Source organism: Bombus pascuorum, chromosome 11, assembly GCF_905332965.1.
Source record: "Bombus pascuorum chromosome 11, iyBomPasc1.1, whole genome shotgun sequence".
NCBI classification, from domain to species: Eukaryota; Metazoa; Arthropoda; class Insecta; order Hymenoptera; family Apidae; genus Bombus; species Bombus pascuorum.
The window spans coordinates 11,264,221-11,289,528 of record NC_083498.1 but is presented as its reverse complement, the minus strand read 5'-3'; the positions used below and the strand labels follow the sequence as shown (position 1 = coordinate 11,289,528).

General features: G+C 37.4%; 1 protein-coding gene and 1 long non-coding RNA gene across 7 annotated transcripts in view; one reads left to right on the top strand and one right to left on the bottom strand.

Moving 5' to 3' along the window:
* The first annotated feature begins 812 nt into the window (after positions 1-812).
* The window catches only part of LOC132911639 (E3 ubiquitin-protein ligase RNF38), a 36,359-nt gene continuing 11,863 nt past the window's right edge, over positions 813-25,308 (top strand). For 2 of the 6 annotated variants that reach the window (XM_060968379.1, XM_060968380.1), the window contains exon 1: positions 813-1,180. Coding sequence is in view for 1 of the 6 variants with exons in the window: in XM_060968384.1 (XP_060824367.1) it covers positions 6,519-6,550 (32 nt within the window). In the remaining 5 variants the exon portion in view is untranslated. Of the gene's footprint in view, positions 1,181-6,162; positions 6,551-25,308 lie in introns of those variants that run through there. The other 4 variants (XM_060968381.1, XM_060968382.1, XM_060968383.1 and 1 more) reach the window with 3 other exon arrangements.
* Positions 2,675-4,200, bottom strand: LOC132911664 (uncharacterized). The gene is made up of 2 exons (XR_009659059.1): positions 3,767-4,200; positions 2,675-3,675 (listed from the first exon to the last, which is right to left on the bottom strand). It is a non-coding gene; the product is annotated as an uncharacterized LOC132911664 (long non-coding RNA).

Sequence of the window (25,308 nt, the reverse complement as noted above, 5' to 3'; positions counted from 1 at the left end):
ATTGGTGGAATACAGCGAGGCACGACCACGACAGCTCATAATACTGAATTTAAGGAATGATTTTACACCCTTTATTGTTTCTCTCTTTGTTTATCAGATCATCTTTAGTAAAGATGAATGGAAAATTACAAAATGTAACGTTCTATACCTTGAAACGAAACACGTAGGGGAAGATGTACATAAAAAAATGAATGGTAATGTCGATAACTACAATTTCAAACCACTTCTCCATAACTTACACGCTTATAATTTGAATTTTTGAAAAATTATAGTAGAATTTAAAAGTAATGTTAAATAATGCAAAATCTTATAATTGCAATGTCTTTCTATATATATATGTAATCTCAAAAAAAATGAAGAATACATGTAGTCTTTAGATGGAATCCGATGAAATCTGAAGTAAGTTATAAAACATTACGACGCAAGAACTGAAGAAGAAATAGTCTATGGAGGTGGTTGGTGCGGAAAGCGATTAGCGTGTTCTCCCACCGTAGACATGTTTTTAAACTTACCAAAGTCTACATGTATCTGTACACATTTGTATACACCGACAGCGCGCTTATACAAAGTCCAAATGCTCAGACATTAAGGAAAACAAAAACAAGCTTATTTTTATAATATCAATGGAAATTTGTTGTGAATTATTGGTCAAAGTTTCAAAGATAAGCGGTATTAAATGAAAAGAGAAAATAGAATAAAATTATCATGGATTAGAATGCGACGAAACTATGTTATTTAATCGAGGCTTTTCTCCGTCGATATTGGTGGATAACAACGCGACCACTATGAGGCAAGCAAGTGGTGCCGCCATTAACCTACGGCGAAATAAGCGAAGTTCGTGAAAGCGTTTGACTTGACGTCAGTGGCCAAGAACGCTGATAATCTTACGACGTAGATATTGCTACGCGGAATATCATACAATATTTTTGGTGGTTTACGGGCGAGATTAATTAAACATATGAACGTACTTGGTGGTTTATGGTTTAACATACGGCCTCGAGAATATCAGTAGGCCCATAATGGGCGGGGTCGTGGCTTGGGTCGAGTGAGAGACATGGAGCGACCTCAGTGTTCTCAGTGGTGAGCTGCACGGCCATCGCCGACCGTCGGTTTCGCCTAGCGCAACCAACGTACTCTGCTATGACATCGCTCTGAAAATCCCAGATTATCCCAGTAAAAGGTAGGAGTTTTCCCTCCGAAATTTGGATGCGCGCTGTCTCTCTCTCTCTATTTCTCTCGCTCGCTCGACCCCTGTCTTTATTTCACCCCCGGACGGTGTGCTGTTGCCAGACATTTCCCATTGCTTTTTCGTAGATTTCCCAAATGCGTTTCTCCGATGACTGAATACACATACATATATATAATTTTTCTTAACTTTCCCTATCCGAAAAAGTTTTCTGTAGCAGTCCACCGTGATAATCCTCCCCCTTTAGATTTCCTTTCGCGTTATCCTTTCTACGTCTCCCACCATTCGATATACGCATTTGCCCAGCGTTCTTTGTTCGCTCGGTTTCGTATTTGGCTTTCATTGTGGTATACCACCTTCAATTTTCAATAAGTGCCCTTTCGTAAACAGAGGATGCACACAAAGCGTGGAAACGTGCCCCTTACTCGCACATGGAAAGATAATTATATATGTATAATATATTAATATATATATAAATATATACATATAATTATACATATGAAACTGTGTATAGATATATATATATATATTACGTTTGTTTGCACTGATATGCACCTATGATATAGACTTTTTCAATTTTTCTTCCATTACGCCCCTCCATGTTTAACCCACCTTCTTTTTCCTTTTTCCCGTTCATATTCAGATATGTGTATATATTAACATGTTACATGTATGATCATACCGAACGTGTATCTGTACACATGGGACGCAAGTTTGTTTGTATATGTGCGTACATCACTTATACGTGAAAGTACGTGTACGTAGCAAAAGCTTTCTTCTTAAATTTCTTAAACTGAGCTTCGCTGTTTCGTTATACTTGCGCAACATAGCCACGGTACGTTGTACCCCATATACGTACCTTTATTGCTAATAAGTACAGATCAGAAAGCGACAATCATCAAAACTGGAGAACGTATAAAAACGAAATCTTTTCTTATTATTGCATCCCTATGTAGTTACAAAAATTGTTATGATTATCATCGATTTCTCATAGGAAACTGCCTGTCTTTTGAATTTAAACGCATGTGACATGCAATTGATTATTCGCTTAGTTTATATGTACATATGAAGCAACACTAGTTTTCCATACATAGTTGATAGTGAAATTTCGTAGCTTCGACCAATATACGCACGTATAATGATACAATATAACAATACCAACATCATAATAATGACGCTTTCTTCGTTCATGTGTTTTTAACAAAAATGCGAAATCAAATTGCAATTTTCTCGTTACATTAAACTAACTTTACCGATAAACCAATATATTTAAAACTTTTTAATTTTCATGATAACATGTAGATATATGTAAAAATTAAAGTGCGTTTCCTTCGTTTACTCAGATGGCCAAAAGTTATAAGCAACAATCATGGTTTTCTTACGGTTCCATAAAGTCCGCTCATAAACGCATAGGATTTTGCAACATTTCTTCTAACAGATTCTACTCATACATAAAACTTGGTACGTTGGTGACTAAAATATATTACATGCAATTACAATTTTATTAATTTCAATGTTAAATAATATATTTTTGTATAATAAACAAAACTATGGTACTAAAATAAATAATCGCATGTTAACCTAAAAATTATTTCATACGTCATATCCTATCGAACATTGTCGCGCGGTATATTTAAAGCATCGTGAAACCGATGATAATTTAGACATATGGATATCTTCTGCGGCCAGCTTATTTGATTATAGTCCAATATAAATTTACTGCGTGGAGAACATCATTCCCTGTAGCTCCGCGGCTAACTCTATACTTATACAAGCTTTTAAACATCGGATAAAAGTTTCCTGAAAAATAGGTTTCTAGAAGCGAGAGAAAAAAAGCTTCAATGAAAATTTATAAGAATTCCACAGTGAATACTTCTTCAATAATGTTCCACAGGAAATTACAAGTGAATAATTGAATATGTCAAGACAGATATTAACTCGAATAAGATATATATGTATGTTCGAATGATATATGTATATAACAATTCACAGGTGAAGATTAGAAAACGTCTCCAATTCATGTCTAACTCATTTCTATTTGTTCTGTTTATCATTTGCACAGTAATTTCTGAATCATCAATCCCCGTAGAGAGTTGACACCGACAGAGACCCGATTTCGTCAGGATGAAAGACCCAGATTTTGCGAGGACGGGGCGGACCCGCAGTATGGGAACCGTATCGACGATAACACGGGCCGTCGCGTCATGGCATTAGGGCTACGGAGTTCTCTCGAGTTCTTGTGTCAACACATTCCCGACGCCCACGATGAGTGACGCATGCGCCCTAGACGTCTGAGTCGCTCTTCTTCCGTTCCTTACTGACGTTCGTTCCTCTCCGTACTCTTTCTCGCTGATTCACTTGCTGGTTCTTTCGGTTTCTCTCACAACGTGCACACAAAGATCCTCCCATCCTATTCCTTGGATACGCCCCTGCTTTTTGTACCGAACATCCCTTCCCTTTCGCTACCAGGTTTGGCCGCTACGAAATTCCTAATTCGGCGAGGGTGCATAGACGATGCAGGTCGTTAAAATAATTTCTGACTTTAAAGGATTCTTCGAAAGGCGAAATTGATGAAAGTACAAGAACGAAAATTGTATCTGAACTAATATTCCCTGTATATAGTAGCCCCTACGTCGACCCTTTGATATGTACGCCCCTAGCAGGCGCGTAAACCTAATCGTTCTTCCCCCACCAAATCGAGTTGAACGTAGTCGAATCCCCTCCTCTTCCGCTCCCACTGCACACACCAATTTTCCAATTGATAAGGGTGCACAGTTGATACAGACTAACCCTATCCCTCCATCCTCTCTTTCGTTGTCAATCCCTCTTTATTTCTTCACTGGCTCCTGGTCTGTTCGGTGCTTTCGTTGAAAAGTTAACATCGCTGCGCCGAGATAACGTTAGTTTGTTTTTCGAACACACCGTCGCAGTCTGTACCGCAACTTGTTTCAACAACAAAGAGAGGGAGAGAGAGAGAGAGAGAGAGAACGAAGATTATGCTCACGGAGAGCGTGAGAATTGCAGCGGGAAATTCAAAAGAAGCACATAACCTCGCTTTTTTATTCATCGAGAAATTACAGTCGAGAAAATTCAAGTTGGATATCGAACGGAGATCTGGGTAAAAGCAGGAGGGGAAACTTGTTCCTAGTGAGCAACCGAGTCGTACGTTACGTAAAATTAACAATCATGTTCCGAAACTCACTTTCCCGTCTGGGATTTCGGGAGAGGGAAGTTGATGGCATGAGAATGTTACGAGGTAACGCTGGGTAGCCCCAAACACAGAGCCAGTAGCATGTACTCTGACCGTACAATGCTGTCCTTTAACGGAGAAATGATTTTTCCTACCGATCAAAAAGTCGGACAAAGAGCGTGCAACTTCTTCCCAGTCATAGTCGTTTTCGTTTCGTATCGCGTAACGGGAGGGACAGATCTCTCCTCGACCAACTCTTATAAAACACTTATGTAGAATAAGTTGAGCTTTGACTCGATGCGTGACGTGTATGACAGCTGTAGCGCGGCGTTGCCACGTGTTGACTTTGGCTTAACCTAAGCGACCAACTCGCTAGCCAAGCATGTGCATTCTGATTATCTTACGTTCAAGTATTGTTATAATATAACTGTTATGACACAGGCAAATGTGAATTTGCCTTAAAGGCAAGGTGAAGATGTTGCACAGTAAAAACGTAGCGCAACTTCGTCGATATTATGCAAGTGTCATAAGATTGGAGTAACGATTTATTCGTTCTACGTTTTTCGCGCTTTATACATGAAAATAACCTATCTCGACTTAATCTATCAATTTACAATTTTGAAACTTTTTTCTTTACAATTTCCAATATATATTCTGTTCTTATTGCGTGTATTATTTCGTTTCCCATAATGGTCGAATCGAAAGGCTTTCTATGAATTTACATGAGTGACCAGCATTCGTGTTTCACGAGGGATATCCAACCTTGTGGAAAATGTTCGCTCCATGTTCAAGTACTAGAACTTTGGCGTGTTTACTTACACGCTCAGGGCTGTGCCAGCGGGGACCCAACATGATCTTCAAGAACTGCGTGGGTGCGGCCTTTCCCTGGTCTCGAAAGAAGGGGGACCGGATTCTCTTTCCTTTTCTTTCTCTCTCTCTTGTTCGCTCGCTCGCTCAGTAGGTCCTATCTTTTTTTTATTTGAAGGTCCCTTCATGCTCGCGGCTTTAGCATCAGCACTCCCTCGCTTTAGGGTCGTCCCTATCTTCCTTCCTCTCGACTACCCTTCACGATATTAAACCCTGTAGGACCCAGGGATGTACATACCTGAATCCATTCGCTATACGTGGATGACTAATTTTCCCTTTTTTATTTATATTCTTTCTTAACAAATAACTGATATATGACGTATCGATATGATTCACGATCACAGTGAACAATACGTAAATTATACGTAGGAACTCAATCTACTTACCTACTAATACAATTGCTGTACAGTTTTACATTTAATGTCGATCGATAGTATCATTATGTATACGAGTGTGCATTGGTTACGTGGTATGAAATTCGCAATTCAAAGCATGTTTGCGCTCTTTTCCATCGAATGGGAAAAGTTACACGTTTGCTAGACACAATAGCCAGTCTGATTTGTACCTTCATTGATTTTCGATTGATTTTAATCGCGTGTAAGCAACCTTATATTTCTTTATGGACATATCGTAAAAATAATTACTCAAAACATATTGTCTACATGCTATCTTCTGCGATTATACTATACTATACTATATTATACTATACTATATTACTGTGAATAATACAATTGTTTCGTAATTTAATTCTCCTGGGACCCCGTTTGTTCCGTTAATCTTTTAAGATAATAAATCGATCAGTATCCTTTTGCTAATATTTAACAACGTAATCTTCTTCGTTCACGAATACAGATAAATCAAAATAAAGGAAAAAGTAAACTCTTATCACGTGGTCGAGAGAGCACGTATCGACCGTATCGCCGCAAAGCGAAAGTGCGGGGCCCCTTTGTCATGGTGTACATCTATGCGGCTGGTCTCCCCCACCACTGCCAATTTTTCCCACCACGCGGCCAACTCCCCTTCTAGTCTAGCGTGAGCCGCGTTTCGCCTCAGTCTGTCGCGCGCCACGAACGGGTGAATTTCGCATACGTTTCGTGTGTGTCACAAGCGGTGGTGGTTGTTTTACGTACGTGCGTGTGTGTTTCGACAGTGCGCGCGTGCGTGCATACATGCGTGTGCCTTTTACGGTGTCACACACAGTGTATACGTGCGTCTGATACTATCATCGTGGTCTCTGCTTTCGAACGCTCGAACACAGCAACGGTGACATCGAGCATGACAGCGACGCGGGAGTGTTACCCCATACGGTAGGAAAAACTTTCTTCCACTGTTTTTCTCTCGATTACTAACGTTCGTCTCTATTATATCTCAGATACAGCCTTAGTAGAAAAAACGTAAGCCTTGGAACAGTTACTACTAGACATACTAGGACACGCTCGGAAACGTATACAATAACGTCGCGTTAGCTGTTCAGAATTCTCTCTTTTTAACCGACCGTCGCTATCCCCACCGCTTCTTGGAACTGATTTCTTCAACTACGATTAAGATACTAATATTTGGCACATTTGTTTATTTTGCATATATAGGTGACATCAACGATTCGTTTCATTAAGTCAGTTCTGATTGGTGGGGATAACTACAGTCAGTTCACAAGGCAAGACTGTACATGTAATTCGACTCAGATTTAACAGGAAAGAGAGATATTAGACTTTTTCTAATGATACATACATGCATGTACCTGCCTCGATAATTGACCAGATAAGATCTTGACCTGTGGCCAGTTAGCGAGAGCATTACTGTACTTGGCCACAAATGTTTTGTTCGAATCGATACGCCCTCCGGCGGGCATTTCGTATCTCGTAGAACGTACACCGGAAACGCTTTTCTCTGTACACACGACTTGCAAGCGATTTACGGAACAATGTATACCGCTGCTTTTTAATCTGATAGATAGGCGCTGTCAGACCACCTTTTCCTTTTCCGCTGTTATCTGCTCCGATCGTTTCGCTCGATTCTTTCTCGGCTACGTCAATGCTTCTCTAGCGACTCATGCTCGTCACGCGTTCGGAGTGAGCAAACAGGGACTTTAATAGGGAAAATCGTGCGGTTACTATCTTTCGCACGACTACGTGGATACTTACGTATATACCCGTGTGACGATAAATAAGTACTTACGTATTTTTCATATATCTAAGGTCTACTGGCAAGCTATTTTGCCGACTGTCTTGTCTTCGTACGTCAAGGTCTCGCGCTTTGTATTGCAGTAAAAACGTTACGGAGAAACACCGATACAAGTGATACACCGTATTTAAGGCTACCTTCGCACTTGTATCCATGTATAGCTCGTTCCTCTTAGTACAATTACAGGATAAAATTGCGATTTAGGAATTTAATACTGTTCTAAACATAGTACACATACCAAAATTAAACTTGTATAGAAATTTTCTTAAAATTGACATATCATTGTTATTTATGAACAAATTTTTTCAACGATGACAAAGAAATTTAACAATTTTAATAGTTTTTAACGCCATCTTTTCCCTATTATACCGATACGATACGATGCTACATAGATAATCGCAGTTATTTTGAGGTTATGTATTTTCTTCTCCTGTCAGATGGCAGATAACGATTTAAATTTCGTTCGATATCCGGTTGACTGTACACACAACAGAATTTAAAGCCGTATTCTGTTAAAATCGAGGAAATTGACGTTGTTGGCGATCGTCCTTATTTCTGCCGATAAACCAAGCACTGAATCGAACCGATCGTGTGCGTTGTCGACTGACATGGAGCTGAAAGGTTAGTTACGACTATATTCCAGCCCGGGGTATTTCCATCATCTTTGAAAATGCTTCGCCGAAGGAATCGTAACCATTGTTCTCACTAATGAAAAACAACCGCGATTTAGATGGTTAGGTCCGCTTGGCGAACGAAATTATCACGAAACATATTGTCGAAGCTGTAGCCTGTAACCATCGAATAGCGTAATTTTTAACGTATAGAAGTCGTTCTATCTAACGTTTGGAAACAAATTCGTATTAATCGAATTAAATTTTGTTGCCCAATATTATCGAGATAATAATATGAAGATGTTAAATACTAAAATACGTAATATTGTATAATATTTTTCTCTATCCTTTTCTTTGGAGATTTCTTCTTTTCGTTTTTCTTCGAGAAAGATTTTACCGAACGATAGCCTGTCCATCCAGCATCTACCAAGAGAGAAATGTGATACCAATGCGATAAACAATATTTTTCTTTCTTCCACTTATTGTCTTTTCGTGTCGCTCTGTCTCTTCTGTTTCGCATGTCGTCGTATTTGCTAGATTAGAATCTTTTTACTGTGGCGTTTCGTGTTCGTTCTAGTAACCGAGAGAAGGAGAATCACAGAAAAAGACCATTTCTTACTCTATTCAGAAACGACGAATTTGTGCACAATATTAAAGTGTATTTCTTAACGAATAAAAGATACTATAATTATTTATTTGGGAAGCGGACGAGTAATTTAAAAAATGAAATGTCACATTTAAATAGTAATAACGTTCTATGGTTGTTAAAAGGTATGCTTTAATATCTTGATCAAAATTTTTTGTTTTTTGGCCTTGAAGTTAGAAAATTTATTTCTTTATTCGTAGTAGAGAATCGGAAATAAAATATAAGGAATAAATTGAATCATTGTTGCAATAGTTTCGTACTATTCTTTTTTTCCTTACTATTTTTCAAGAAATGTAAGGTTATGTTTGCTGCTTCGACGTAGAAACGTTTTGTTTAGCTCATCAGTTTGCTTTGGTCACTGGTTACGTTGCAACCACCTTGAACTCGAAACTCTATTGTATATCTTATTTTACGTTTGTCTTAAAATCTATTATCATAAATTAAAGTTACATTTTCAAGTAATTTACTCGGTTTCAATCTTTTTATAAGAAATGTATTATTCCTACATGAATTTAACATTGTTATACAGAAAATATTGATAATGAAAACTTCTTTTTAATTAGATAAATACATATCAGAGAGAAGAGTAAAATAATATATAATCTAAAAGATAAGAAAAATTGAGTTACATGGAATATATCACGTTCCAAACATTAATTTCCGGAAACGAGGAAAAATTGACTTAAGCCTCGTTTACCTTAATTTTTTTTATCTTCAGAATACACATTTCACAATCCCAATAAGAAAATGTTAATCTTTTTTACGTAATTTTATTTCATTCTTTCTCAACGATTTGAAAGAAAATTTATTAACTTTAAATTTTGATTTGAAGTAGATATAGCAATGATTAACTTTAAAGTTTTGGTACGTACTACAGATTTGAAATATGTATTTGAGATAATAAGGGAAAGTTTTGAAATTTCGTTTAACAGTTCGCAGTCCTTCAAATTGCATGTAGGCGGAGTCTTAAAATTTAGAACATACACCTATATCCTATGGAAAATATAATTCGGTGTAGAACTTAACCTAACTTTAGACATTTCTACAGCAATCATCTTTTTCTATTTCTAATCGTTAATCTTTCATAAAAACAGTCGAAACGGTTATTGTTATTATTATCAATCAAATTATTAGGGATACCTAGAATACAGCGAAAGCAAAGAAGCTGTTCAATGTTATATCCTGAATATAATTTAAAAAAAATATGATATATATTATACAAAACCGAGAAACACAATGAATCATCAGAATTTCTCAAGACGTCACGCGATGCATCGTCCAACTCGATGTTTCGTTACATCCGTGCGGGCACCGTTTCCGGTCGTCGCTTTCCGTAAAACGTCGTTGGAATCGAAAGCTTCGTTTTCTTTGCGAATCGCATGGAATTACGGCTCACGTATTCTCGTTTCGAAATCAACCAGCTAAGCCAGCCTACCGTTTTTCGCTGCTATCTACCTGAGAGTATGTTCAGGAAAACGATGTATGCGAGGAGTTCAAGACTTGTTGCGAGGGACTGAAACCAGCCAGAGGCAGGTGGTGCCTGAAGAAAGGCAGCAGGTCCACCTGGGTTTTTTCAGGAAGTGCACTTCGCCCGTACACCGAACGGTACCTTCGTATATCCTTAGTTGGAAGGGTCCCTTCTATGGAATTGTACTATATATAAGTACTGTATCGCGAATGATGGGAACGTGGCAATTGGTACGAGGGTTGTAAATCAACCCTTACGATACTAAGAATTTTGTTGGCATAAATATTGGACTATAAAAATTGTTAATCGTTATTGTTACAGAATTCTATAGATTTTTCATGGTTCTTCGAGGTATACAGTGTATTATATTATACATAAATATAATATACTACATTTGATGGAAATACAGCATTTTGTAATTTTAGAAATCAACCCTTACGATACTAAGAATTTTGTTAGCATCAATATTGGACTATAAAAATTGTTAGTCGTTATTGTTATAGAATTCTATAGATTTTTCATGGTTCATCGAGGTATGCAGTGTATTATATTATACATAAATATAATATACTACATTTGATGGAAATACAGCATTTTGTAATTTTAGAAATCAAACATTACAGTAGTAAAAAGCTTATCGATGAAGATGTTGGTAATATAAGAATCGTTCGTCGAAATTATTATGGAATTTTCTATTGATTTTCTTTTGGGTATTTATTTTAAACACGTAAGCGATGAGTATAGAGGCAGAGGATTTCACTACGGTGCAGGGACGACATATTACTGTGTGCACTAAAACTTTTCTGAGGATTAAACGGTATATAAAGTAAGAATTCTTAAATTATATTTAATTACCGTTGCACTTTGTAGATATTTGTTAAATACAATTTCGAAGGTTTTCCGTTCTCGACAGCCTTTATTATAGTAGTCTAGATAGACCAATTCTAAGAACTTTTCTATATTTTTACCGTTGCTGTTTATTAATCGAGAAGAACCTTTCAACCTTTCGTATTGTTTTGTGTCCGTAATCTTTTAATTTTCCATGTTCGTAAGCGTTTCCAGTTGATTTCATATCTTTTGAAACTAAGAAATGTGAACAATTTGAACAAGCCTGAGTCAGAGTCATAGCTCTCCATCGTTCCTAATTTTCGACGACGACCCTGCGGAAGTGGAAAAATTCCCTTGAACGCGGTCGTTGGACTTTGGGTCTTTCCATGTACTTCGCGGTCTTGTTTTTCGTGAAAGTGACGTGTATCGTCGTTGTTCGTGACGTATTATTAATCTTGCCGATGACGTGACGTCTTTCGATCCTCGAAGCGGATCGAACGTTCGGGGAAGAATGCGTGTTCTTCTGTGGAAAGCTGATGAAATCGTCGATATAAATCCGTGAAATGGTCGTTTATATACAGATCCATACGTATACGGTTTGTCGAGGATTTCCCTTTTCTTTTCTTTCTGATTTCTTCCATTTTGATCGAATACCGGCGAATAGAAATAGGATTTAATTACAAAATATTCAAAAAGTGAAATTGAAAAATTTGCGTAGCTAGTATTTCACATCGTAGAGAAATAAGTTGGAATATTATCGGATTGTAGATTCACGTTTGTAACTAGAAGATAGAAAATAGGCAAAGGTGTTAAAGTAATTTTAAAAGTAATTTTAAAAGACATCGTAAAGAAAGAAATTAGGATATTATATATAGAATTGCAGATTTAAATTTGAGGGAAGGATTAAGAATGAAGAATAGGATAAAGTCTAAGTAATTTACGAGCTTCGTGGTTGTGGTAAGTGCAAATTTGACTTGAAAAATCGATAGAGTAACTAACGAATGATAGTTTAAATTACACGAAGACGAACCGTAATGAAATTGTATCTTGGAATTTGAATAAAATAAATTTACGTGTTTGTGGGAGAAAATTAACGCAAACAATTAATTAATAATTCTTTTTCCAAGTCTAAACTACAGTAGACTTTTCAACATGAAATTTAATTTATAGACGATCAATGACGGCGATGTTTATGCAAATTCGTATTTTTTTTTATTCGTCTAAGGAAACGAAGAAATCTTCGAGAATACAAATAAAACAATCGTTTCGTATGTTGCTCGAACTTGAGACAAGTTTCAGTGTCAGAAAAATGCAATGGGATAGAAAAAAACCGATAGAACGCAGATAGAAATTGTAGTCGAGTTTGATTAAAGGCAAATGGAATTTAAATAATGAACAAACGAATATCATAACGGTATAAACGTAGAATACGAATAGAATATTCGAATTCGATCGAGTATCTTGTAAAACAGCTTCGAAATATCCTTTGATAAAACTCTGTCCATACCTTTGATAAAAATATGCAGAAAGACGTAAAAGATACGATGGCATTGAAGGAATCAAAAAGCGATTTCGCAAGGTAATGCTTTGTTGCAAAGGACAATGTTGATCGATCAAACGTCGTACAGAGTTGTACGTTGAACTTGGATGGATTTCGTATAAGAAACATTTGTTTTCAAATTTTCTTCGCGTCCGTGATCAATTTTTAAAAATTTACGTCACTGGAATATATATCGCTGCTTTATTGCGATAGCGGCGCAACTTAAAAAATGCAAACTTCAAAGTAGAAGCGTTTTAACACTTACAAAGAAATCTTCGTGAGTCATTCGAACGACGGACGTTACGAGGCTGACTTAACGCGAGATATGCCACTATTCGCGAAAGCGGTACGAGCTTGCACTCGAAGCGTCGCAAAATTACCGAAGATGAGCGAGTGTTGTAAAATTAAGGCCAGGTTTATAAGTAATAATTTTGCTCTGTGACGCGAAACCGATGAACTTACGAATATACCGTTTCGCGTGATAAATATAGAAACACAATGTAAGCCTTCTATCGAACGAAAGCAAATTTCAAATTTTTTTATTCCTGTTACCATCGAAACAAAGAAGCTATATATATATAACTAAATACGTAACAGAATCATGAAAATCCTCTAGTAATAATACGTACATTGTTGATACTTGGTTAGAGAAAAAGAGGATTCCTTGTTTATTGTAATATAATCATTACGAACGATATATACATAAATAATAATTGTACGATATACAAAACTATAAATATAAAATATAACTAATACAAAAAGATTAAATTTATCGGATTGTTAAGACGATCGCAACAAATTATCGTAATGAAATATCTCGGCATTTTTTTTATTATGTATATCGAAGGAACAACGAGGCTAGGTTAATACACCAGCCTTCCACGGCCACATATTCTCATCGATATGGAAATGAAGCAGTTCGTGTATTTCTACGCGTCGTAGTATTGTCATCGAAGATCTTGCAGGAATCGTCTTTTGTCAATGCGTCACGTTCAAAAATAAGTACTCTAGATTTCTTTTCGTTGCAAAGGGAGCTGTATACAACAACGTGCATCGCGATTTGCTCGACAACTTTTGCCGCGTACGATTTCTTTACCTCGAAATCTCTCTACGTCGATTCTACAAAATTCTTCATTTTTTTCCTCTTGTAAATTATATTCGTCGTCTTTAATTTTATTTTTCTTCGTTCAATCGTGATATTTCCTAATCTTAATATAGAAAAATTCCTAGCAGCGTTGATAATTATTACAACTTTACGAACGTTAATAGCTTGATCCATTGAAATCTGTTGTAATTTTCTTTGGACTATCGCAAATATCTCCGTTCGATGTTTTTCTTTAACGAATTAAATCGCGATATTCGTATTATTTTGTTGTACCGTGCGTATTGTATTTCTCTTTGGGATACGCGCGTGAGTTCTTGTACAAGAAATTCGTTTGCATCATCGTTCTTCCACTGGTAGATAGAGATACCGTGGTATTTGTCAATAACGCGATAAAAAGTTGCGCTGGAGTCGGCCATTAACGTTTCGTGTTTCGATCAAGTTTCTGTGGATGCGTGGATATGGAATTGTTTAAATAAGTCATGGATTCCGGAGCTTCTTCTTCGACTTTGTCGGTCGTTCTCAAACCTTATTTTTAATCGGAAATTGGAAACACAAAGTTCGGACGAGGATAGATTCAGTGATACTTGTATACGCGATACGAGGCATATAATCTTGATTTTTTTATCAGACGAAGTATAGTCTAGAGTTGAGAAATCGACTATTCAGAACTTTACTAGGCTACGTACATCAGACGTTCGATGGAATTCTTCGATTCAGAGTTCATCATTTTTTCTCTTTGAAGTTTATTTTCATATAGCTACATACTGAATTTAAATATATATATATATATATATTTATATCTTCAAAATTCACAGTACTATATTATAAGATTCTATCGGTAGTTCGATCTTTTAAAAATAAAGAAACAATTGTAATTTGTAATATTTTTTTTTATTTTATTTTGGTTTTTTACAATTTGTCCTTATGGACATTTGGTAAAGTGTTATATCTTATTGGTGAAAAAAAAATAAAATAAAAATAAATATAGCATGTGGGTAGCTACCCCCGCGGGGTGCCAGCTTCGTTTTTTCTAAGTTATATCTTTTATGATAATTTGTAATATATATATATATATATATATATCTTTAAAATTCATACTACTATATTATAAGATTCTATCGATAGTTCGATCTTTTATAAAATAAAGAAACAATTGTAATTTGCAAAACGCGTAACGTTATGACGGTTGAAGTCATTCGTCATCGTTACACATAGAGGAAAGGCAGGCCACTTTCAATTTTTTGTTAGCTATACCAAGTTGTATCTAAAATCTTTTCCAACGGATTTTAAAATCCTTAGACAAAATTGTCTAAGGACAAAATTGTGCAGCAATTGTACGCCTATTTTACAGCCGTCTAGTAAACGTATAATTCGTATTGTATCCTAATATCAATCCTATTATCTCGGGTTAAACGGTCTTCCATCCCTTAGATTTATTACTTACGCAGCACTAGCGTTCAATTTTCTACTTTCAAACGTACAAGCTACGTACAAAGATAAGAATCTTTCTGAAACTGTCAAAAGGACTTAGGATCCATTTGGTACAATGTACGTACTTGACGTGTAGATATAAATAAATTTTTGTTTATTTTACTGACATAAAATATCTATAGCCCATCTCTTTAGAGGATTAAAAGTAAATTTTTGAAGTAACTTGGACATCTGTGTTGATTTATAGTCACGAGTTGATAACCAGGGTCTTATTTCTATTCCAATATGAGATACGACAGTTTCGCTTAAAAAGTGCACCCGTTTTTATGATTCTATCGATTGTATCGAGCGTATAGGAAATAGAAAAGATCAGATCTACGTACCTTTGCTTATCCATTTTCTCATCCCTCTATGAAACATTATGCGAAGAGGCGATTTTCCAAGTCTCTCTTCTAATCTCTCCTCCTTACCTGGCTACGATTGTGGATCGTCGAGAGATCGAGTTCCCTCGGGGACTGGCCACAATATCCATCATTACAGGGGACGTTAGAGGAGGTGTAGTGGCGAGGAGGGATGGTTGTAATTCGCCGCTGCGGTATGCGGGCACGGTGACGCATACGGGCTCTCTCTCTTCGGCTCCGAGAACTCCTCCGCTGTTGCCTTGCGTCGGTTTCGCGAAGAAAAACCCGCGGGGACGAAAAACGATGGATAAAATACTCCTAAGCTCGGCAAAAGCCTGCCCTCGACGCCATATGCGGGCGCGTGCACGCGTTTTACGAGTTTACTGGCTAAATTGGCTCGGATCATGGGTGACACGGTTAATAGAGGTTCGTTAACCGCTTTTATATCGACGAATTATGCCTCGTATAGAAAATTACACGTAAAGTGGGTAGGTTTGTTATTTTCGTGGTTAGGGCTCGATTTGTTTGGTTAATATGACTTTGATAAGATTTTGATAAGATGGTTTTTGTATTCTCGTAGAATCTTCCAGAGTAGAGAAAACTAACCTCAAAACTGGCGTAGCGTACTGGCTTTGGCGTGCAGTGATACAGGGGGCACAGCCACGCGCTTTCAAACCCCATTATGTCAAAAGCGGCAGTTGCCAGGAGAAAAGACTCGCTGCTGCATTTTCTACTTGCTTTTCTCGCGAAGAATTTCGTGCTTCAACCTGATCTGTATACCTTCCGTTTGTCTACGCTCGAAGCAAGATTCCCTTCGCGTTGATCTACGACAAAAATTCGAAACTTTTCCTTATATTATTGACGTCTAGCACGCAGCGATTACAAACCGAATCGCGATGATTCAACGGAAAGCGAAAAAAGCGAGAAATACGAAACCATGGTCGTTGGAGTCGCACGAACAAGTCATGCGACTAATTTCTCAAAGCGAGACAGGCGAATATGGACTCGTTCGTTAGTCATCGGTTTGTCTGTGTTTGCCAACACCGACTAACAATAAGAGACCAGGGGCAGCACGGCGTGTACGGATGTTGTACGCCAGTTTTTCGTCCGTGGTCCTCATCGTTGTGTTCGCATAAACAAACGCGGATGCACAACTACGAAGGCCACGGTATAATACCGTACGATAGAGGCAGAACAGGCTCCCGTTTCCGGATTGTTGCTTTTAATTCTATTTGTTTATTTCGAACCAGTAGGTCCAGTTCAGCAGGGCTAAGCGTAGGTACCTGTTACCGTACGTACGTACGCATAAATTAAAGCGTCGCTGGTCGTCGTCGTCGTCGTGATCTACGAGGAAAGGGTTCGAGCGAAGGACGAACATGCCCCAAATACAGAGCAACGGTGGTCGATTAAATTTCGATACAGTAGTGTCAGCCAAATTCAAATCTTCTTCGAATCTACCGAACAATCCTAAATTTAAAAATCAAATCCTGTCGATAGAGTGCGAGTCTTTACGCGCTTTTGGGAAGATATACAGAACGTGGACAATACGCAAAAGTCTATAAAATATCCAACGTATAGCGCGCGTTACTTATAATAACGAGACTATTTTGACGAATCGTTGAGATTATACCGACGAAAAAGCAGCCAAACGTACGTCGTCTTTTAGCATTATTTTATTTTTTTTTAGTATCGTTCTGGAAGGAATTTTTCAATTTCTATATATGTACACGGATTATTTGAGCGCAGGAACTAACGGAATAAATGGAATAAGGTTAAGAAGAGGGAGTTTATTCGAGAAGCTTAGTATGAAGTGAGAATATAAGCTATTTTAGAAGGTTGGCGTGGGGTGGTGAGAAAATGAAATGGGCCATCCGAGGAAGGTTTGTTAATCCTTTAAGAATTTTATTTGCGCCTGTACTGGATACTGTGTTTTGTTTTTGTATCCATTTCGCTAGCATACTTTTAATATAACAAAATTGGTTGAATTTATGAAGGTATATTTCGTGGTTTAGTATGAATCGAATTATTAACAGCTTAATACCAAGATATATCTTATACGAAACTATAATCACATAATGTTCCATGAGATAATTAAATTCAAAGTTTAATACAAGTTGAACTACATCTCTGATATAAGATTACGATCAAATTGTGGTCTGTTTTTGGAACCTGGAGATGTATTTGAAGAGTTCCTTGAAGATTTCTACAGGATTATTTCTACGTGTAAAATTTCTCCATAAGATTTCTTTAATCTTACTTACTATTGAATTATGGTCGTGAAATATGGTATTGTGTCCACACGATACATTCTTATAATATTTTTAGAAAAGCTAAGAAGAAAAATTCGCCTTCTTTTTACGACCGAAGAAACAATCCGGTAAACTTTCACCGGTATCTAAGCTCGATTATTTCAATGGTCTCGTTATTTATCGATACGTAGCACAGTTGGATTTCGCGTCTCTCTTATTAGGGGTTGCATCATAGTAGCGCTTGTATCAAATTAACCCCCTGTGTCTTACAAGTTACACTTGTCGCGTGGAAAACACAGTCCAGAGGTGATAACGAGTCACACTCGTGATGCTGGGTGCGCTCCAAATGTAAATATACAGGGTGTCCCAAATAGCACGTTAATCACCTTACGCGTTAACTAGAAAACCAAACTATAAATTCCATCGTCGAGAAAGATAAATTCTAATATCACGAAAAATCACTATTCTCCATTTTTATTACATTCTAATCAAATTATCCCACCCATAGGATATATCATAGTATTTTTTTTTTTTTTTTAATCAGAGGACATCGAATGTTTTTTTCACGAGAGTTCTCTTCGATAATTTATTACGGCTATTTATTAAATTATACTTTAATTTTTGAAAGCATACAGATTTTTCTAACCGAATCTAATTTTATCCAGAAATTCCTTTTTGTTTTTTCTAAAATATATCTTTCGTATAACGTTACGGTAAAATTCGCGATATTCGAACAAAATGACAAAGCTCCTAAAATATTACTGAAAATACATGGCATCGTTGTTTGATCGATTCCAATCCACGATAATAATATTTTACGTAATAAGAATCGAAATAACTCTATCGAAAGTCGAAATTATTCAGACTGAAACGAACGTTACTCGCTCCCCGGAAACTCGTTAGGTCTCTTGCATCGCGAGGAAACGCACCATCCTCCAGAAGTCGAATGTTCTTTACCCAGAGTGGACCTTGAATATTTTAACGCATCCTCGTTTCTTCTCGAAGGCTGCTGGTCGATCGTTCCCGCTTCACAATCGTTCGCCTCTGCTATCTGTTCGTCTCATCTTCGTTCGAAAGCGAAAGAACTTGTTCATCTAACGCATCGAAACCGACTCCATTGTTATTTCTTTACCTCTTTTTTTTTTTTTAAGGAAATAGAAAATTCTAGAGACTTCACTTTCAGTGTTATCGTCTACCTAGTTACTCGGTTTCTCAAAACGAATTATATTAATTAATTAATTAATCAGAATTATAAGTTACGGTTATTTCTCCATAGCGTTGGTATCATAGTCGTTGGGAGGCTTTGCAATTTTCTACTTGATTCATTTACGTGTAGGTATAAAATAAGGAAATAAAACAAAGAAGAATGGTGGAACGAACGATTTAAGAGCGATGGATACTTGAGCGAATCGACAAATGTAATACAATGTCATAAATGTCACATATATTGAATCTTATTGTACGTTGTTAATAATTTGCCATAGGCAAATATATTTTTTTGACATTTCGATTTATATCCAAGCTTACATTTCTTTTTATTGTTCTATGCTTTCAAAATATACGTGTGGAGTTTATAAAATACCTATCGAGTCTCTGCTATATTACGTAAACTTTGATCGAGTCAAGCGTTTGAAACCTTTTTCACCAAAAATAAAAATCTCCCAGTCTCTCTTTGTTTATATCGTCGACGATCCAATCTGCATATAAAGAGTTGAAATTTATTATTGATAAAATGCTACAAGTATATATGTATATGTATTTCTTCTTATATATAGCGTGAGAAATTGGAGAAATTTTATTGAGAAAAAAACAGTTATATTTGAAATCGTTCGTTCATTTTCTTGCTTTTATTACATCGTGAAAGGGCTGTGCAGGTCAAGTATGTACCTCGATTTTTATTAACTGTACGCTTATCTTTTAGTTGTTTTACGTGTAATAAATTTCGACAATTATATATGTGTACGATCGTGAATCGTGGATCGCGTACCATGAAAGAGTTAATTCCGATTTACTACCCTATACTACTCTAGACTAGGTTACCGAATACTCTTCTCCTCTACCGGTACTTGTAATTTCTCATAACATAATAAATAACATAATAAATCATTGGCCCTACAAGATGCAAAAACAACATCGAAATAAAACTCGTTTTCGACCAGTCCATTCACTATCAACTCCACAGAGAAAAAGAGAGAGAGAGAGAGTGAGAGAGTTGTCTGATCGTTTCCAGTTCAATCAATAGCGGCCATGTTGCCATAAATCCGAACGAACTGTACACCTCTGTATCTATTAGATTGCTTCATATCAAATGTCCCTTTTTTCGAAACGAAACTTTAACTATACGTTCTTTGGAACAACAACGTGTATTTGATCAAAGTTGTCTCTACACTACGTCCAATTAATACGCGTTTCCCATACATTTGTTATATTCTTATCGTAGGAAAAACGATCGTGAAGGAAAGTATCGATAAACTCCATCTTTTTCTTAATATTTCGGTTTTAGCAAGGGAACACGCGATGGGTGTAATTCATCAGAAAGTAAGCGATCAAAAATGTTAGTAGCTCGATTGACGATAGAACAAAATCGAACGAATCATCAAGAATGACTGTACACGTTTCGATCTGCCAATCTGTTTCTCAGAGTAGAACGCCTGAGCTAATATATAAAATACACGATCGAACGTATTACGATACGTAAAACGTTGGAATAACAATCAGCGGGAACAATAACGAGAAAAGAGAATTGGTCCGCGAAGAAAGTTCGATAGAAAATAGAAAATCCAGCGAGTCCATCCCGTGCATCCTTTGAGGAGAGCGAAGTGGAAATTTCTCTATCCCTCTTCCTCTCTATTCCTCGTTCGTTCGCTTCGTCTTCCCTCCCTTTCGTCTCTTGGTCGCTCTCTCCAGGGTGCCAGCCAGTTTCGTGATACGAAGCGGCCTGGATCGATAGAGAGCAGCTCAAGCTCCTTGGTGCTCCTCTCTCTCTCTCTCTCTCTCTCTCTCTCTCTCTCTCTCTCTCTCTCTCTCTCTCTCGTTGAGTTCCCTGATTCCTCGAGGACTCCTGAAGGTGTACCAAAAGCATTTTCTCTCGATTCGAACGAACAGGAACCAAGCACGTAGAAGGAGAAAAGGGGTGATACGTAGAAAAGAGAGAGAAGGATAAAAAGAGGGAACAAGGTCTCGACCTGTACTGCCACCGCCCTAGGGACCACCTTTTGTGCGTTTCGGCTTTTTAAGGGCTAGTCGAGTGGACGAACGAAGGTCTACGGCCCTGCCCGTGAGACACCGTGCCAACAGCTGGTGGAAAAATCGAAAACGCAGCTGCCGTCTTCTCGAGCGGCATAAATTCGAGCCTTTGTACATACTCTGGTCGACGCTGGCCACGTCTTCCATCCGCCTTGATCATCAACCTCGGAGTTTTCGGTCGAGAATATAATCGTGGGAGGCTTTGGTTCCTACGTTACAACTTTGCTCGCCCGGAACTGGTTGGCTTGCTCGCTCCGCCATCAGCCGCTCATCCTGGTTCGGCCAGGTTGCTAAAAAAATGCATCGAGTTGAGAGTTATGAAATGGAGAATGAATCTCTTGCAGTCTTGCGGTTTTTAGTACAGGTGGTTTGGCTTGAGTTTTCGCTCTTTGATGTCTTTTTATTCTTCCTCTTTTTCTTCTTCTTCCTCTTCCTCTTCTTCTTCTTCTTCTCGAACCTTCTTTTATTTATTCGATATTTTGGTTGTGCGTGGCAAAGTGCCGCCGAGTTGAGAATTTTGAAACGGAGAATAATTCCAAGAAAATTGTGAGTTTAGCTTCTCGAATAGAGAACCAGGCCTCTCGAGAATCCCTAACATAGCGTCATTGGATAGAAAATTAGAAAAGACACGTGGAAGCTTCGAAATGAACGATTGGAAGAAACGGAAAATGAAAATCCTTACGACAACAATCTCCTATTTCCAAATATAAGAAAAATGTGCTTGTAAGTTACCGGCCATAACACTTTCAACGCTTGATATGATATCGAGGTAACCTTCAAACTTCCAACCGTTTTCGAAATAGACGAAGATTCACTTTATGCTCTTACACGTGTCACGAAAAGAACAGGTGTTTTGACAGTAAACTAGACGACTTCAATGTACATACACCTACGTTTATGGGTATTACAACGCTTATAGGAAACGCGACGAAGTTTAGAAATTATTAGAAAATTACTGTATCCTTCGTACAGTGTATATATACACCCACGTTCGTAGATGTTGCGTGAAAATACTTAAACCTTTGTAATTCGACGATCGGATGTTAAAATTTGTCGTAGAAAAAATATCAGCTACAATTTCTACGTACTCTAAACTTGGAAAGTAAATTTAAAAAACTGTCTACGCCTCTGATTCGATAATTAAACGCAGGAATAAAATTTTCCAAAATACCTCGATTCCTTTCTCGTCTTTTACATCTTCCGTTTAAAAAAAGAAAAAAATTAAAACGTAAAATTTGCGTTAGGAAAATATGGAACGACGTTTACGCGCATCCTACAAACCTAAATTTTTAAGAATACTTAAATCTTCGGACCGTCGATTAAAAGGTAAAATCCATTAGAATTCCATGGAATCGTGATGGTCCGGGTATCGTGACCCCGTTCACGCCAGCTTTTGATCACGTCGCCGCGCCGTCCGGAACGGTGTACGCGTTTCTCGCCGCGATTCCTTCGTCCTCGTCTCAGACGGTTTTTGCGTCGGCCGCGTCTCGATAGAGTCGCTACCACGAGAGAGGAGTTTAAAGGTAAACGGGTTTCTCGCAGACGCGCACATCGCCACATCACCAGGAGCTCTGGCCTCTCTCGATCAGATCCACCAGCACTAACGTACGTGTACGAGGTTTCAGCGACCAGACACTAACGTTTGAAATTTTGAACTATGATTGCCCGTTTTGAGAGAACCAACCGCGATTCAACTCTAATTTCACGCATATATCAAAGATCGGAACGTTTAAAAACGTAAACTGTAATTTAAAAAATTCGTACGGCAATTTTAAAGAGTCTAACGAATTTAATAAATCAAATATCGGCAGATTTTTACAAAGTTACAATCTGTGATGTATAGAGGGAAATTACTCTTCGAGGCAAGGCCGAATTAGAATCTGTATAAAAAATTTGTTGAAATTGAATCAACATCCGAGTGCTCGAACGTCGAAGGTTACATCCTTTGTTCGAAGCATAAGCGCCGTCCCTCCTCGTCTAACGAAAATGGACCTCTGCCATCGCCGGCTACAAAGCCACCGAGACGTTCTTATTATTGCGTCAAAGAGACGTATTAGACGTTAAGTAGCGTTTAATAGCACCTGTTACGTTACTTCGCCCATTGCCTTACCTCTGTTAATGATATACAACACCCAAGACATAGTAAATATCCAGCATATGGTACATTTACAGTAACTGCTCACCGGTGCACGTGCACCGTTATCCCTTTAAAGGAAGGAATAAATGCCAGTGTAGTAGATAAAAAGAAAGATATCTGCCGCAATAAATAATAAATAATTACGTAAATAGCGATAAAATGACATTTTTGTGCAATTTCATGTAAAATATGAAATAAATATTTTAGTTTTGAAACGAATGTTCGGTACAGGATGATTCAAAATATGAAAGATGTGTTTTTACTTATTTCGTGGAGTAATCGTTTATGGAACACATGCTTTTTTCTTGTAAGATAATATACGATTATCCTATGATCTTATATCTGTAGTTGATTAAATATTGGTTTAGTAAGGGGTATATAAAGTGCAAAATTTTCCATCTTTATTACTTTATCTTCTGAAAGATTCTTCGTTATTCCATAAGGAAAATTTTGGGTTTGCTAGTATTAAAGCGGAGAGTTACTTTGTTTTCCTCTTGGATTAACTATTTCATGAATTTCGGTTGTTAATAAGAATTAAAAGATCAGACAAAAATTAAACGTATTTGTTCGCTATCTTGTATTAGATACTCTTATCTCCCCGCGTGACATATGGCACGTTCACCTGGCGCCCTTGTGCAACCCATCTACTCTCTCGATACCAAGATCGACGGTTGTTGCTAAAAATTCTGCCCGACCAACAGATAGTTCCATTATTCATTTTTATTTACAGTTTAATGCATCGTCTACCTTCTTCGGTTAAATATCTATTTGGAGTTGTAGTATTTCTTTAAATACCCCGTTGCAAGGTCCTTTCTACTATCCTGTCGAAAAAATACGACGAAATTTATTTATTGGTCCTTCAGAATTTACATTTGAAAAATTACTTCACGTATGACATAAATTTTGATTCCAGAAATATTTTAAAAATATATTAAGTTCGACGAACGTTAGTCCAAAAAGAATTACGTTTCGCAAAATTTGCAAATAATGTACTCCAATTTTAAATTATTAAAAAAAAAAAAAAAAAAAACTACCATCTTCAAGGTAGGATGTTCGTTTTAACTCTTAAGAAATATGGTCCTTCTTCGACGACATGATAAAAATTTCTTTAAACGTTATCTATCCAATTATATACTCCGTATAAAATGAACTGTTCTATTAAATTTTCTTCTCTCAATATAAAAACATTGAAAACGCGCGAGCGAGAATTACATGCACTTGAATCGCCATATTGTATAGCATAAACTTTACCATCACCTAACCAGCCAGTGTTGACATAAATTCCATGCCAAGAACATCAATTCCACCATCGTATAACCAAGTAATCGTTAGCTATCGCGACATTTCCCGTCCACTCGCTAACAGAAGTTCCACGAGCGCTAGCGCAAGGAGAACATGTGCCATCAGGCTCAGGAAAGCGAAGAGACTCCATGTCCGCTGCGATGCACGTCCAGCAAAACTATCCTCTTCAGTCCCAATGTCTTGATGATACTTAATTTCATACTTAACATCGTTCCAACAAATCTTCTATATCTCGACTTCAATGAGAATCTTAAATCCTATAAATGAGAATTTTCGATACAGAGAAGCACGGTATCGAAAGTTTATTTCAAAAGACAAAAAGCAAAAACCGTATTTGTATTTGACTACGATGAGAATTTTCGGTAAAAAAAGCCTATTCCTGTGTTATGTCGGACTTGCATAAAAACCTCATCTACCATCGGCGAGAATCTTTTTATAGAACGCAGAACTCCAGAAGAAGGAATGGTATCCTTGCTCAGGTCAAAAATTTGCTACAATCGGAGGCTTATTTCCAGTCGTCCAGGATACACATATTTTTATTTTGCCTGGGCTGTGCGGGGCCATGGCCTGCACAAAAGCAAAGAGAGAGGTTGGCCCAAAGCAACGGGGCCTGGATATTCCGGTTCATTTAATCGTTTCTTCGGACTTCGTGGTCAGGACCCTGGTCTCTCGTTCCTCTCTGGTTCTTCACGAGATGAGAAATCGAAAGAAAAAAATGACGACGATGTGCCGTGGGTACACAAAGGAACCAGAAAATGGTACCTCTAGACAGCGTCATAGGACGCTACCACCCAAATTGCCTCTCGATCCCATGAAATATCTTCTTTCGACGAAAAGAAACGTGTTTTTTTTTTTTCGAGTTTTACGAAATTCGACGATTCTTGTAACGATATATGCAACGATTAACACGTCGGAAGTAT